Raw genomic sequence first — 18,091 nt, 5'->3', positions numbered from 1 at the left:
ACGTCCGCCATTTTGGATTTTACCGGAAGTGAGACATTTTTTTCAAATGCCTCCCTATCTGAAATAAAAGAGTAATAGTTGAGGAAGGTCTATGCCAAATTTCATGCTTGTAACAGGATGTGCACAATTCGTCTGAAATATGCTTGTAGCCGCCGGACTAATATGATGTACTACGAATGAACTTGATATACTGTGTGTTATTCTTTAAGTTTTTTTTAATAAAAATCGTTTGATTATTTAAAAAAAGACATCGATCATTATTTTATCACATTATTATGTCGACACTTACTTTGTGGTATCATTTATTCTTTTGATTTTCTTTACTAAAATATTATATATATTTCCGGTTTGAATGGCTGCCCACGGTTTTCTAAGCTCCGGAAAATAACAACAATTAATAGTAATGTACAGAAGATGTGAGAGTCACTCCATCCACTCAAGCAATACACAACACGATAATAAGAAACTGTCTAATTACCTTTATAGTTCAAAACACAACAGTTTTCCACTTTGCAACCATGAGTGGTCAAAATAGTGAAAATTGGCTAGTGACAAAATGGCGGGTTCATACGTAATGGCACTTAAACACAACAACAACACTTACAAAGATGATGCAGAACCTGATGGTGAAATATTCAACGTCAAGCCGGTATTCATTTTAGCATCAGACATTTTCGGTAGCTCAAAACTGGATAAGAACAATTACATAACGCATACAGAATTATTCAAACGCATTGATCATGTTGATCTTACAATACCCGCCAACCACCTAAATGGACTTCAAAGAGTCATTGGAGGGGTATGGCGTATATACATAGACAGTGAGGAAGACCGAGACACTCCTGTGGTTAATTCCATCACAGTAAGGAAAAAACGCATAGAAGTCTACCCTAGAAATCCAAAATGTATAGAAAAGGAAAGCCCAACAACGGTAAGAATTAAAGTAAAGAATATTCAATTATCGGCTGATGATGGACAAGATATCTACAAAATTGGCACCTTGATGTTCTAAACTACCACAGAGAGAGATTACGGAATGATGGATTCTTGACACACTGTCAAATAGGTGACCGGATTTTTCATTGCGAACCCTTCCTTACCACAATTCCTACAAATCTAAAACACCGTGGCCTCAAGACATGCGGTACAAAAGGGCACATCTCTAAGGATTGTACAGCTGAGTTTAATAAAAACAGACTAGCTGACTTAGAAGTGTCGTCCGAAGAGTCAGATGAATCAAGTGAAGATGAATCTGAGAAAGGTGAGAAGATTATTTGAACACAATCGATCAAAATACTGCCAGAAACACCACATACTGAAGAAACCAGTACAAAGGTTGTCTTTCCCAAAGATACAAACAACATACAGGTACCAGACCAAAACCCATCTGAGTCGAACTCAGACAAACTAGCACATCAATCTCCTAAACAAAACTTGAAAAAAACGAAAAAAACAACAAAATCCAAATCACCAGGAACAACGCCCGGTCCACTCGATAAATATCTTGGGACAACCCCGCAGCGGAAATCAGCAACACGATCTTCCACCACACCAACTGATACACTGCATGACCGTGAGATAGCAAAACAAAACCAATGACATTTGATCATAACACATAACGATCCGAAAACACATAATTGTCAAAATATAAAATACAACTATGAATCATTGTAAATACTGTTTTATATTTTTTATTTGTTTGTCTATATCTCTTTTTAGCAAAGTAAAGTAAAAAAAAAATAAGTCAGAGTGTGATATTATTTCAGATTATATACACCTTGAAAATAGTATTACAATAAATATGAATGAAAATGTATATACATGTAAACAAATTGTGTATAAGACTGTATATTTAAAAAAAAAGCTGAATTTGAAATGACCCCATTGCTGAATATCACAAAATCACTATATGAAAGTCTCTATTCTGAATATGCTATTCAACAAATAAACGATAGGAACAAGTCAATCTGTGACAAAATAATCACAAAAAAATGTTCTCAGGTTTAAAAAAATATATCAGGAAAGCTGTATTGACAATAAAAATTTTTATGATGAATTTTACTCATATATAGAATCATAATACAATGAACATAATAAGTATACATAGACTTGAACTGTTTAAAAAGAACACACTCATTCGTCTGGCTGCTCAAAGTAGAAATAAAGATAAAATGAATGAGAGAAATTCAACAAAAAACAAAGTTCATGAGTAAATATCCTTGATAAATACTAATTCATTAATACACATAAGTCTTATTTTTTTTTTCTGTTTATCGCCATAGTTAACAGCTATAAACTGTCCATGCTATATGCTTGCTCAATAAAAAAAAAATATTTATCAGTTTAAATTCACATATTAGTATTCATACTTTGTCCATTTCCATTTCACACTAAAAAGATTTGGATATCCTATTTAATCCCCATATACTAGGAATACTTCAAAGGTTCAATTTAATCCACATGGTAAACCCCATCCGTCTAACCTCTGTAAGTCCCATATTATTAGTTCATATGTTCCTCCATAGAAATACACAAGTACTGATTTTGCAAATTACATGTATAAACATTTCGATTGTTTCTAGATTTGTCGTATTTCTACACCATGTACATGGTCCAACAATTTCATACTTCTGACAAAACATCAGATCTAAAAAAATAACCATGCAATTAAAAATATGTTAAAAAAGTAACAGCAAAATTTGATATATATAAATAAATTAATAAAACTATGTATTCAATTACACGTCCACATGCTTATATATGTTTATGTTGTAATATTGTATTTATGTGTATGTACAGTGCCAAGTTTGTATTTATATTTTGTTAACAATATATGCACTTATTTCAAATATATTCCTGTACCAATGTTTGTATAGTAATCATAAAATCAAACAACTAAATTAATGAAAATATGTCGTGAATATGAGGTGAAACAATTATATCTTGTTTTTGCATTTATGTCAACAACCCATTTAAACTCTAATTTTAACAATGGTTGAAAATCTTCATATAATATCACTAAACTTTCAAGGTTTAGGCCAAAACGGGGAAAGAGAAGGATTAGAATTATGGACAAAAAATCAAAAATGTAACATTCTTTTCATGCTAGAGTCATATTTAAAAAACAAATATGAAAAAAAAACCAATACATAATGAGTTTGATGGTAAAATGTGTCATAGTTATGGTAACACACAATCAAGAGGGGTATCAATCTATATAAAAGATCATTTAAAATGTAAGACAATAAATGCGATAAAATATACTGAAGGCAGAATAATTTTGAAAACATAGAAATTAATGACAATATTTTTACTTTAATAAATGTAAATGCTCCAAATCAACACAAAAAACAGGAACAAGTTTTTTTAAAAGGTTCAAAATAGAATTGAAAATAATCTTTTGGGTATTCTTATATAAGAAGGTGACATGAACGAAACCCTCTCAATTAATGATAAAAAAAATTAATATGCCAATAAACTACAAACCAGTGAATAGTATGTTATATAAGCATATATTTGACTGGCAATGATCTCATATACTGACCACCAAGCCATTTCTCTACAAGTTAGACAACATTCGGAAGAAGGAGGCAGGGGATTATATACATTTTGTACTTAAAGAGCAAAATTATATTGACCTCATAAATAAATCGAAAACTATAAAAAAAAAAAATTCTCACCAAAAATTTGAAAACACTCGGGGATATGTTTAAATCAGAGGTAAGAATCGCAACCATTACTTACTGCAAACAAAGGTCATCTGAAAATAAAAATGATATAAAAAATTTAGAAATAAATTAAAGAAAATTTAATAAAAAAACAAATGCAACCCCAATTGTGAAAAAAGAAATTAAAATTATTAAAAATTAACTTGAACACCTATATTCAAATAAAGTCAAATGTGCACAAATAAGATCTCGAGTACAATGGTTAGAAGAAGGAGGGAAAAATACTAAATTATTCCTGAGCCTTAAAAAATCAAAACACACAAAAAAGTGAATTACAGCGCTTAAAGATAAAGAAGGGAAAATAGTCACAGAACACGCAGAAATTCTAAATATAGAAAGATCATACTATGAAAATCTGTATAAAAGTACTTCTCCCAATTTAAAAGATATTAAAAATTATAGAAATGAGACCAACATTGATCACAAACTATACGAAGTAGAAAGTGATTCCGAGGGAGCCCATTAACAGCAGAAGAATGCACTAAGGCAATATTCCAAATGAAATTAAATAAATCTCCTGGAATAGATAGGCTAAGTGTAGAATTCTATCGCACTTTTTAGAGTAATTCAAAATAATTTACTGTTGAAGTTCTTAATTAATGCTATGAAGAAGAAAAACTAACAAGTATACAAACGATAGGTATACATGGTATAATATCTTTAATTTACAAAAAAAATAAGACCCTTTGTCCCTGGATAATTTACATCAATAAAACTATTAAATGTAGATACACAACTCATTACATATGCAATAGCTCAACGCTTAAAACAGTACTGTGGAAAATAATGTATGGCGATCAAAATGGTTATATCAAAAATAGATAAATTGGTTTTAATATACGCCAAATCTAAGATATTATAGATTATGCTAAAACCTTTCATACTGATGGTGCGTTACGGTTTGACTTTCAAAAGTTTTTGCTTCATTATAATGGAGCTTAATGTATGAAGCACTTACAAAATTTGGTTCTTCCAAACTCATTCTTTAAATGGGTTAAAACATTATATAAGAATATTAAAGGCTGTATGCTAAATAACGGTTGGATTACAAAAACAAACGTATAATGTATCACGTGGGATACGACATGGGTGTCCATGTAGTTCTCTAATTTTCACAATAGCAATAAAAAATTATCGCATGCAGAATAAGGCAAGATACTGACCAGTAGTAATGAGACTTAATCAACGAATTCGAATGAATCGAAATCAACCCAAGGATCCGTGATGATGATCGTACATTGACCTATAATGGTTTACCTTTACAAAATGTGACTTAGATGGAGAGTTGTCTCATTGGCTCTCATACCATGTCTTCTTATATGAAGATTAAAAATTATATACCGTTAAAAATATGTCTATATATGACAATCATGTTCCTGACATAAAACAAGTGACGAAGACTATGATTGCTGTTCAATCACAACACAAGGCATAGGAACCGTGTGTATAAGTAACTGACAATTATGAACATTTTTTTTAACGTAGAATACTTTATATTTCCCTCAATACATGTATGTAACAAAACAGGTTTAACCTTTGGAACTGTTTGGGCAACCTATTCCGAGTGAGTCGATACTATACCTTTATGAACTAATCTGATTGTTGAAGGGAAAATTGTGAACGACTGGCAACGAGAAATACACACGAACTACACCATCAATGTTATCGAGAATCACCGTACTATGAATAAAGTTTACCTACCATAGAGAACGAGTTCCAGTATTCTAAATTTCATCTTGCTGCGTTTGGCTTTCTTTATCTACATACACACTGCTAGTTTCAAGAAGTGAAGTGTTCACGTTTTCAACTGGTGAGAGGAGAAACCCTGTATTCGATGTTTTCATTGTATCAAGTTCAAATTTAGGTTTGTGTCTTTCATTTCTTTTCTCTCCATGTTTTTGTGAAGATTTTGGATACACACTGTTACATGTATCTCCGGCTGTTGTTTTTCTATCTAACTCTATTGCTGCTACGCATTTAAAAGCTTTAGCAAAACTTCTCCTGAAATTGTCACTTAGAAAGGCATACAATAACGGATTAAGCATGCTATTTGCAAATGTTAAAACTGTAAAAACATTAAACAAATATATTTCCCAGTCCTCTAGTCGTTGGTATATAGACAGAAATGTCAGATTTATCTGGAAAACCCAATGCGGCAACCAGCAACAAACATAGACTAAAATAACTGCTAGAACAAGCTTGGTCACTTTTCTATGAGATTTACGTTTTCCCTTCGATTTTATCATCTGACCAACACATGTTAGTCTAACAATAATGGAAGAGTAAAACATAGTTATCATTGACACGGGAATCGCAAAACCAAGAAGGAATGTGTACCAGGTGAAGGCCTTTCCTTGCGGAAGTAGCTGGTTTGAAGGCCACTGAATTGTACATGTCTTTAGAGTTGGATCTTTGTAATGTGAAACAGTGGTTGAATATAAAATTATCGGCAACATGACCAGAAACGACAATGACCAGATAATTAGACATATGAAATAAGCTATATTAAGGGTGCGATATTTTCCAGACCGTATCGGGTGGCAAACGGCTAGATATCTATCACCGCTTAACACTGTTAAAGTTAAAACACTTGTAACGAAATTGATCGAATACAGTACATTGTATATTTTACACATCGCTGTTCCGAATATCCAATGTTGCAACAGAGTTGTCGTTATGATAAACGGAAGGCTTATCAGAAACGATGCATCTGATATCGCTAAATTAAGTATATATAAATTTGTTACAGTTTTCATTTTAGCAAATCGCAGGACCACATAGATCACTAAAGAATTCCCCACGATACCAACAAAGAAAATTAAGACGTATGATGTGATGAGAAAAATAGTTATTGTCGCTTTATTGAATGTCATACCAGCAGATGGTGTAGAATTATTCATTCCTTTCAAGTCTGTTAAGTTGAAATCGCAGTAGTCTAACATATCTGTAACATTACGTAATAACACTGTTAAATTAGAGGCTATATCGGTGACAGCACTGGATATGTTTCCAGATCCATTTAAATGTGTTACTGCATCCATTTTGGCAATTCAATAGCTTTGGAAATTTCTGTTTTCAAATTGAATCCTGTAAAGAAAATAAGACAACTACAGTTTTTTTTTATTATATAGCATAAGTTAATACATTTAATAAGCAGACACATCTACAAATATACAGCTGGTGAAACGTCATAGCAGAAATATCAAAACGTGTACCTATCAGTCTTCGAGGGTAACATCAGATCAGTAGTTTACACTCCGCTCGTCATTGTTTTTAACTCAATCCGGTCTTAATGAACAGGATTTCACATTTTCCTCCCGAAGGTCAATAGTTCTGTCCGGGCAGTCCTGGTCAAAATCCTAATAACACTGACCACCATGATTTTACAATTACGCTACCTGTGGCGTTTAACACAAATATTAGAAAAATGCAGGCACTTATATTGTGTACTGCATAGCAGAACATTTGCAGTGTTTGCTCTGTATATTTTTATAAAAACATAAGGACATTTAAAACGGTGTCCTCTTAATCAGAACGTTAACAAATACTTTCAGTTGTGGTTGAACAGAAGTGGTTAAATGTGCTTTAACATTGAAAACTTGCAGTTGCTAGTCAACACAACGAAGATTCAACTTATCATTTTATTATTTAAAGTTAGAATTTTTATGATTTAATTCATCATCACGCTGTCTTAACTTTACATGGAAAGCTTCAACATAATTAAAATATGACAGTTGAGGCTTTCCATAAAAAAGTATGACTATTTATATCGGCTCATGTGCAGTTATAAAATGTTCATAACTAATGTTGTCCCCAGAAACATAAAGATAAATGCATTTGAAAAAAGATCGGCAATGTATAGTGTAAGACAAGAGCCGTAGAATACAAGCGCTGTAACATTCATAACTAACGTGTTTTCTTGTAATACATCTCGTTTTCCTACTTTGCTTTAATACGATACCTTTAGATACAAGCGAGTAATAGTTTAACCGAGTTTTTAGTTATTTAATTAGTAAAAATATGTTCTACCATAGCTGACCCAACCAAACTGCAGAAATTCATATCTCAGATTGAAAATCTTAAATTTTATTGTGTTGACTTTTATTGATGTGCCACAAGCTGTGTTAACATTGTACTCGATTTAACAATGTTTCGCAAGAATGGTCACTAAACTGACAAATCATTTTTACATAGCTCTTAGAAAATTAATAAATCGATTTATAACATGCACGAAAAAATATGACATTTTGTAGAATGCAGTAAACACACTGCTAGTGGTCGTGTATACCGCAATTAAGCTACTTGCACAGTCGAAATGTATTACAAGAATAACGGCTTTATGATAAATAGTTACTTATATGTGAACGTGAACAATAAAATTAGGTATAATATCTTTGACGTGAAAAATAAAAATAAAATATGAAATAGAATTTTGAAAATAAAATATGAGAAGATAGGTTTTAAAATATTATTTAATAAAATGAAATGTAAACCTGGTGACATCAACCAAGTACAAATAAAAATAAAAAAAATGCATATCATTCCTTTCTTTTGTTATAATGAGTTATCTCCCCTTAAGTTGGCTTGCGATTTTTGTTCTTAATAAAGGATTTCGCTATATTTTTCTATAAATGAACTTTATCTTATACTTAATAGAAAAATAAAATAAAAAACTGGGGTCACCGTTCGTTTACGCTCACAATCTGCCTTCGAAAGAAACATACATTTTTGTAAAGGTACCTTTTTTCTGTTGAACTGATAGGAGAAACAGAGGTAAAATCGAAATAAAAAAAGAATAAAATTACAGAAATCGCACGAATTTTACAATGTTTTAGTTTTAGTACAGCTTATTTGAAATAATAATGAAAAATATAGGTCACCGATGAGTTAAAAAGATATTTCAATTTAAATGCCAAAAAATGGCATTTTTGTACCAAAGGGAGATAATAGGGAGCTTTTTAGCTGATATATACATTTTAAAAGTCATCTAGGGCAAAAACGCCATTGATTTTTTTGAATGATATTTGTACCAAATTGTAAAAAGTAACAACTTATCAAGTAATAAATAAAATTTGTAATGAAAAAAAAATGTTTAATTTTTTTCTGAAAACAAACACAAATATTTGGTATTTGATAAATCAGTCGCAATAATATTAAAAAAAAACATATATTTTTCTTTATTTGATTAAACTGTATGAACCCTTTCTTATCAACCTGTCTAAAATTGTGCAGATTCAAGCAAATAACTTTACCTATTGGTCACCTATTTTTTTATAAAAGGTAATAGAAATATTTCACTTTTTCAATTTCTTAAAAAATTCTTAACAATTTTAACCCCAAAATCTACAATTTTATCAAGTAAAGTCATTAATTATTTTTAAGAGTTTTATACTTATAAAAACATTATAGTTTTTATAACAACACCTATTGCTTTTATGTAAAAAATCTATTGAAATATTTTTGTTGGCGTTTAAGGAATAGGTAACCTATAAAATGTTGGCATTCGAGGAAGACATCTATTTTACAATCCAAGATGTTGATATACAGTTAAGGCTTTTATAGTACGGCAGCTTTGTGAAAAATTGTGCACATCCTGCTACAAGCATGGAATTTGGTATAGACCTTCCTCAACTATTACTCTTTTATTTCAGATAGGGAGGCATTTGAAAAAAATGTCTCACTCCCGGCAAAATTCAAAATGGCGGACATCATACTTAAATCAGTCCAATATCAGAGGCTAGTGTGTAAAAAGCTGTTTTTATCATGCTACTTTAATAATCTTTCGCACAAACCTTTGGTATGTACTTCGTTTGGATAAACTATAAAGATTTTATTTAGATGTTTTTAAAAACCCTACTTCCGGTAAAATCCAATATTTTGGACATTGTACTAAAATAAGCTTATGCTTTAGTTAGGGTGGTTGAAATGTGTTTTAACGTATTGCTACTATCATTAAATTGTGCAGGAGCCTTTCGTTGATGCTTCAAATGGATACAATGTATAAGACATATGTATTTTGAACCCTTACTTCCGGTTATATTCAAAATGGTGGACATAGAAATATCATTATTTTATTTTGATATTCAACTTTTTCAAAATGTAAAGAAAATGTTTTATTTTGTGCTGGTCAATTATCTTTTGGCTTTAAGTTATCCTCTTAACCACTTAGTATATTCTATTGATAATGTTTAAATACAAAGTTCCAATGGATCATATTTTTCCCTTCGCAATTCATAAGCGTCTGGATTAGTAAGCAAAGGAACCAATTCCAAGCTTGTTACTCATCCACACCTGCCATGGTATATTGCACATTTTACATGCTGAAAAACACTAGACCAGTCCTTCAAATAGCATCAATAAGTCTTTCCTCTTCCAAAAATGAAAACCCCATCTGAAAAGTTTGTTCGATCTTAATACAAAACCACGTATTGTTTTATCAATGACATTATCAAATCCGTGATGTTAGCTGATCAATCATCCTTCTAAATCATAAAGTCACATCTTCAAACGCCATCGGTGTCAACAACGAAGTTCCCTTTCAAGTAAACGTGCATTTGAAAGGTCATGGATAGATATATATCTAAAACTTTTCCCACTTTTAAATGCAAGCCAAAGTTCGTCTAGATCTGCCCCTATGTCACGGAATAACGAAACAGCAATGACAGCAACATCAGTATATGACAGCAACATCAGTATCGACTGTTCGACTTCATTGTTTGAAAAATAATCGTTCACAGATTAAGTTAAAAAAAAAAAAAACAGTATATGGTATATCTACATGTATGTTTTGTAACCATTTCAGTTATCTTGTTCATTACCCAGCATTCCCGATATTACAATCCACATGAGAAAAAAAAAGAAAATGATGATGCACATGCTACAGAAACTTTAAAAACGTAAACACCCCATTTTTGTGTCATACATATACGACTATATTTTACTTTCAAATAAAAAAGATATAACATAATACTTTAAATCAATAAATGATGAGTGTTACCTTATGCATGTTATTTACACATCCATTTGTTCTGAAATTCATTTCATGGTCGTTGCATGTACAACACAATAACATTTCTGCCCGTTTCAGACATGGCTTCGATTGAATAGTAAATTGGCGGGGTGACGTATTGATAGCAGTGGCTCTAACCTAGATTTTCTTTTTAATTGCATTGATAATATCGTGATGTTTTCTGTCAAAGAATTATTGCCATAAGTATTTGCTTGTCAGTGAAGCATCATACCAATTTAGGATACACGTAGTTAGATTATTAGTAATGATTATATATGGAGAAATATAACGCAAATAGCAAAATCCTAAAACCATTTAATTTCATTTATTGATAAGAGTCTCATAGGATTACCAGTACTGAGATAATCAGACGTATGAACGCGTTAGACTGGTACCTACTAGCTATAAGCAGCAACAAGGCAGGTGCCACATGTGCTGCATAATCTACTTTTTCTTCCGAGGCATATGAAACCAATCCGACAGTGTAAGGGGTTATTATTGAAGTTTAATCGTCTTGTTGGTCGTTTCTCCTCTTTCTTTTTTCTAAATTCGGTCATGGCGTTTACAATTTCACTTTGACTTATGAGTTTTTAAAGCCTCTTAATAGTTCTAAAACACACTAAGTCTAATATCATTGTCTTTTTAAAATGTATGCCTTGTTAAAGGATATATTATTTATATAAAATACCTTATAAAGGGACAAAACTCACTTTAATTCATAACCTGCTTAATCAACAGTACGTGTGTCCACTCCCTTATATAGACAAAGCATCCTTACTCAAAACCCTCCCGAATTTCGCACTTATCACCCGAATTTCGCACTTATCACCCGAACATCCCCTCGCAGAGAAGCAGAAAATGTAAATTGTATACAGTTTAGTCTGAATTTCATCAAGAACACGAAGGCACTTATGTTTCTATTATTTTTAACTTACACATACTTATGCACGACAATCAACGATTAATACGGAATTGATATTAAATATTGAATTTTATTGATTTAATAACATACACGAAAGTGTACGAAAGTGCAGACATCTATTGATATCATTAATATATAACTGTTATGTGGGATATACAGTATAACTCTTATTTCTGTTAATTTAAAATGTAGTTATTTTTATAGGTCGTTTTTAAAATATACCATACAAGAAAGCTTCTTCGTTTTTCGTCTCATTTTTCTAGCCTGTTTCAATACTTCTTTACATTCAGTATTGACCACAATTATTTTCAAAAGGGTGATTGCAAAAATTTAGATTGAAACCAGTCTTAAAATAAGTTCTCTCTTCTCTAGTTCGTCATTTTTGTTTATTTGCTTGTTATCCCATGCGTCGTGAAAAGAAAACAGAAAAAGAACGAAAGAGAAAGGCAAGAGTTGTTATTCTTTTTTTCTTTGATTGGTTCATTGGTTGATTTCTGGGAAATGAATGCGATAGAAAAGTTTAGATACACCAGTATACATAAACACTTGAAACGAGAAGATAAGCAATAGAAACCAACTAGAAACCTAACAAACCAGGAATAATCTCATTGTGTGTCAGTAGGGTAACCAGATTCTACTCAAAATAACAAAATAAAATTGAGAACGTTCTATATGTAGTTTCCCATTAAAATCACGTGTAGCATTTCTAAATGTGTCTTTGCCAAGAATGTTGAACAGCGAAATATCTAGGATTAATGAGCATTGTAAATAAAACGATTCTACTTTATAAATGTCGTTGAGTATCGAAAATAGATTTTATGTTTTATAAAAGAGGTAAAATTTAGTGCTAGTTAACCCCATTTCTTTCACAACGAGGTAGTTTTATGAAAACAAATAACTTTTCACAACTAAACAGTATAATAAAATTGACGGTACTAATTTTCTTGCACCATATGCGCATTTCGACAATACATGTCTCTTCAGTGATGCTCGTGGCCAAAATATTTGAAATCCAAAGCTTATATAAAAGATGAAGAGCTATAATCCAAAAGGTCCAAAAAGTATAGCCAAATCCGTGAAAGGAATCAGAGCTTTGCATGAGGGAGATTTATTCCTTAATTTATAATAACTGGTTTGTATGCATCCTCTAAAGTTTACCAATAATTTACAATGATTTGTGGCATTTCCGACTCTTTAATTGAAAATTGCTTGTTTAACGTCCAGGGCAAATGCTTGTATGAATTGTACGAATAAACTTTAAAAAAAACTTATCAATGCATAGAAATAGCCAAAGTTAAGATTTTTGGAAAATTATAGCAAATTTTTTATTTATTTTCAGAAGGACATCATTCATAACAAAAATCTATCACAATCATATTATGTACTTCATGGTCTTTCAGATATAAATAAATTCATTTTTGTTCTGGACTTTATTCGATGTTAATTTTACTTTTTAACATGCAACCTTCTAAAAACATGAATAAAATGTCCATAAAAAACAATGTATAATAGCGCTAAATAACTCTTTGATTCCATTAGCAGTAGTACATGAAATTTATATGCTGAAATAATTTTTGATTGATATTTAAATTTCACGAACAATACTTCATTAACTTAAACTGCGGGAGTTGATCGACTTGAAATCTGCCATATGTCTTTATCATTTGCAATATCATTAAAAAGCAACTAATGCATGCATATTAAGGAGAACAAATCAACAATGAATAAGACCACTTCAAGGCGGGAAACTGTAACAACCACTGGAAAATGATTTGACCTTGCAACATGCCGCTAACTGACCCCGCAAGGAATTTTGCAAGGGTTTCGTAAAAAGTAAAATAACAAAAATACTGAACTCCGAAGAAAATTCAAAACGAAAAGTCCCTAATCAAATGGCAAAATCAAATGATAAAACACATCAAACAAATGGACAACAACTGTCATATTCCTTACTAGGTACAGGCATACTCGAATGTAGAAAATGGTGGATTGAACTGTTTTATAGCGCTAAACCTCTCACTTGTATGACAGTCACATAAAAATTCCATTATACTTATAATGCTGCGTTCATAGAATATGCTACTATATATCGCTCGTTTTCTACATTTTTTTTTGTCAACTGGTATCGGACGTTCCAGATGTGTCTCTGTGTTCATACAGCCTTCAAAACCAAACGGACGATCCTTTTTATTAAGCTTAAGGGTTTGAGAAGTTGCAGGAATGACCAAAAAAAGTACTAAACTACAATCTTTTTTAGACATGTTGTTGTTTATGGTCATACATATATATAAAGCTACGAATATCTCAAATGGTAAATTCATGCAACTTTTGCATTTCATTTTCTAGATGCGCCGAATTGAGATAGAGTCAGTTACCGCTTTTACTCTCCAATACAATTTCAAAATAAATCATTCAATTTGTTAATTACAGTTACAAAATTCCGAGATCCTGAATGTGTGGTAGTATTAACCGTTGGACGTTAAAGATCAATTCAATTTGATCTATTGGTACCCAAAAATAATCAAATAAATGAAAAAGATACTAGTATGCTTAACTACTTAAACAATTATTCATATAAAAATAATAAGAGGAAAACCATACATGAAGCTACAAATGTATATAAACAAACCAACTAAAGTAATAAAAAAAAATAAAAAAAAACCCAAACAATCCTTATTTTGTAGACCAACACAAATATACAAATAAAGTATTTTCATTCAAAATTTAATTAATTGTATTCCATTTCTAAGCTGAATAAGTGCTGCTTTTTATGAGATACAATTAAATTATAATTAATTATTTTACATGTTTAAAGCATATTTTTTTCTTACCTGAATTCGATTATTGACAAAACAAATATGCATCCGCTGTTGAATAAGATCTAACTACTCAGAAAAAATCATTGCACACTGATATCAATACATTCTAATCTGAACATCCTTCTGTAGTGAAATATATACGCGTCCTCCTGACGTATCACAGAGAGTTTGCATTGAATCAAACCACACAATTATAAAGATCTAATAAACGTTTAAATAGAAGTTTTGGACGATTATGTAAAAATGTTGTTATTGATTTAAAAAAAAAATCATTAGACTAGTACTCCTGTTTCGAATTTAAGAACGCAGACAATATAACGATGAAATTAGGAATACAAATCTGTTTAAATTGACCAGTAGCAATAATTTGTTCAAACAGACTATAATTAATATATTGTATGTACATTTGATCAGTTATCAACGACAAGAGACAAAATAATTGTGTTTTTTAAATTGATTCTCTAGAAATTGCTTAACAATGATACTACTGGCATTATTTATATTATTTCATATCTATTATTTTTTGTTCGTAAGTAAACAACACAGCAAGACATGATTTAGCCCTAACCATGAGACAAATTTTATAAACAGTTTCTTACTTTCGGAATATGAAAGCAATCAACAGAATTAATCAACTAACAAACAAAGATGAACATAGTAATATAAATTACAGCAATTCCCGCGAGAATTAGCGAGTCAGCAATCGCAATATCAATTGTTACTAATTGACAAAAAAGATCTACAAAAAAGGTATTTTCTGACGCATGGATCGTGTTATCTGTCATCGCTATAACTATATCAAAATGAACCGTTCTGTCATATATCCTTTCATCATTGAAGCTCAGAGGACCAATGAACTATGTAGATCTGTCAGTACTCGGTTAAAAAAACATACAAAGGCGTCGAGGACATATCATCTGTGTAAAAATTAATATGAGAAGGTCATCATTCAAGATTTATAGTATTCTGTATTATGTAATTGCTATTATGCAGTTTTCATTCTTTCGTTGTATTCACAATTGCTGAAAATGTATTTCGAATTTGTATATTTCTTCAGAATTTTTTACACAAAAATGACACAGAAATTAACAACTAAATGTCACCATACGGCCTTCAACAATGAGCCAAGTCCATACCATTAAGAAAAATAATTTCATAAATTTGGTGTATAATGACGGTGGAATGGATAACATAAACAAGCTCTGTTGGAAGTTTGTCATGATACTATTTGGCTTCATTTTCTAAAACAGATTAATAAAGTACTAACAACACACGTAACTGTTTTATCCAGGTTTTTATTATAAAAAGTGGTAAAGGAGTAGGTCCGGTAAGGACCGATTTTGGCCTCAAATTTCAGGTTCATCTGACGAAAGATGTTGACCACTTTTTAAACACTTAAGTGTCTATTTTATTTGATTTAATTAATTTATGTGAAAGATTTTAACTAATTTAGCCATTAAAAACGCTCCGATTCAAGCTGAAATATGAAAAATCTACCAAATATGCTGAAAAATGTCACTTTTGAGATGGTTTTTGTCAAAAATGAAAGTGGCCGAATCCGTGTTCATCCTCAACCTTTATATATGTTATGTATTATCATCAAATACAACTTACATTTAAATATTTTGGATGAACACGAATGCGGCCACCTTCGTTTTACACGGAAACCGTCCAAAATGTTACAATTGTGAAGATTTCAGTAATTTAGCATGACTTAATGGTGCTAGTACTCTATATATGAACATCGTATTGTCAAAAACATCCCATATTTATGAAGCAGAAGCATTCTACTGTCCAATAAATCACTAAAAGTATACATTTTAACAATTTTGTAAAACTGCTATATTTTGGGGCCAAAAAGAGTCTTACTGAACCTACTCCTTTAGTGTAATGTAAACTAATGTGTTTTTCTGTATACCTTTGTCCAACTTAGGTGATACCAGAATAAATGATATATATAGAACGTTAGTATTGTCGCCTATGGCAGAATAAATAGTACCGTTTTCCCTTAAGTTTAAATATAGTCCGAAGACCGTTTAGACATGTACTATCAAAATCAGACACGGATTTCCGTTTTTTTTTTTTACAAAAAAGATAAAATTATGTACCTTTGCTTACTTAAAACATGCGCGCAGTTGCTAATTAGAGGTGTTTTATTTCACATGTTGTTTGTTTTTGTTCCAAAATTCACTCCCAAAAGTTATTTCTTTGGCGAGACGGTGCGCATACATGAAATCGGAACATTTTTCTCGGATTTTGTTGGCTCTGGATCACCGGATTTGCTGTTTCGTATTCACTTTCGGCCGTGTAACAGTGTAAGAGGCTGTATCCACAAACCATTTTATTCTAAATAACCGAGGGGAGTTTTGACTGGGATTTTTGTGAACAAAAATACTCTCAACGGACTTGTCATATAATTTGACAACAAAAAGGGGTACATGTAGTCTAGATATCTTTTGTCAGAAAAATGCAAAAAGGGAGAACTTAACCTAAGAAAATCAAGCCCTTAACTAAATCAACAAACCAAACGACTGAAAAACAACGGCTATGTTCCTAACTTGGTACAGCTATTTTCAGAAGACAATTAATGGTTGGAAAAAAAACATTGTTCTATAGCTAGCTTTATCTCTCACGTGTACAACAGTTATGTATAGTTCAGTTATATTTAAATTGGTGGATCAACAGACAACACCATGGCAATGACAGTCAATGATCGACATTGTTATGTGTTGCCTCTTTTTCATTATTGTCCTGAAGATGAGTGAAATATTTGCTAATCGATCAATGTTTTTATCTAATCATATAAATACGGAGTGGCTATTTGTCCAGTCATTGCAATGCACATGTCATTTCATTTACACTGTTTCATCCCAGCTTTTCGGCTTATAACCTAGTATTTGTAAAACAATTAAACGTATAACAACCTTGAATCGAGATACGTGTTGCATGAAATCAACAGAGAAAAACAATGATCGGACTCCAAACAATGAAACAAATTTGAAACTTCTAAATTAATAAACATATATATTACCAAAAAAAATATAGGAAAATAACACTGAATAAATTTTAAATTATGTTTCCGAGGCACTTTTCTGGATTTGACGTTGACACATAGTCATCTAGCCAAATAGAGGACAAAATTAATTACAAACCATCATGTTTGAAATTTCTTATGACACTAAGATATCTGTTACGTCAGTAGTGTCGACCGACTAACACATTTGTTCTTCCTGTGGCAGTTGTGAAATCCAATCACTCTCGATAATTAGTTGATATACAGTACTGTAAAATCTTTCAAAAAGGCTTTAACTACAGTACTGTATACCAACTTTAAATGGGCACTAACTTCAAGATAAAGAAAAAATATGATTTAGTATTTTGTTCAATCAATGAAAGTGAAGTAGTTAAGTAAACATTCGATTTTAGCGACCAGTTTGGGTCATTTTTGTCAAAATATGAGTACGCAAAGAAACATTGCTCATGATTAACTCACTTACAAGTGAATAATTAGAACTAATTAAATACGTAGGCATGTGAACTTCAATTGAAAACCTAAGCTAGAGATGGGTTACGCATGAACTAGTCGTGGTCAGCTAGTAAAAGGAAAAGAATT

The 18,091-nt window shown here is 31.3% G+C and overlaps 1 protein-coding gene across 2 annotated transcripts; it reads right to left on the bottom strand.

Moving 5' to 3' along the window:
• Window positions 1-1,675: 1,675 nt before the first annotated feature.
• LOC139489112 (somatostatin receptor type 2-like) lies at window positions 1,676-14,697 on the bottom strand. Of its 2 annotated transcripts, XR_011656150.1 has the most exons (4): window positions 14,491-14,697; window positions 5,430-6,815; window positions 3,681-3,760; window positions 1,676-2,647 (listed from the first exon to the last, which is right to left on the bottom strand). XR_011656150.1 is itself a non-coding variant. In XM_071275242.1 (3 exons), the coding sequence occupies exon 2, from the start codon at window positions 6,767-6,769 to the stop codon at window positions 5,453-5,455; it is 1,317 nt and encodes a 438-aa protein (XP_071131343.1). In that variant the 5' UTR covers window positions 6,770-6,815; window positions 14,491-14,697; the 3' UTR covers window positions 1,676-2,647; window positions 5,430-5,452. The 2 variants fall into 2 exon arrangements, 1 of the variants encoding a protein (XP_071131343.1); XM_071275242.1 differs by lacking the exon at window positions 3,681-3,760.
• Between the last annotated feature and the right edge of the window lie 3,394 nt (window positions 14,698-18,091).

Source organism: Mytilus edulis, chromosome 9, assembly GCF_963676685.1.
Source record: "Mytilus edulis chromosome 9, xbMytEdul2.2, whole genome shotgun sequence".
Taxonomy (NCBI): Eukaryota; Metazoa; Mollusca; class Bivalvia; order Mytilida; family Mytilidae; genus Mytilus; species Mytilus edulis.
The sequence above is the reverse complement of the archived record's forward strand: the minus strand, read 5'-3'. Positions and strand labels throughout refer to the sequence as shown.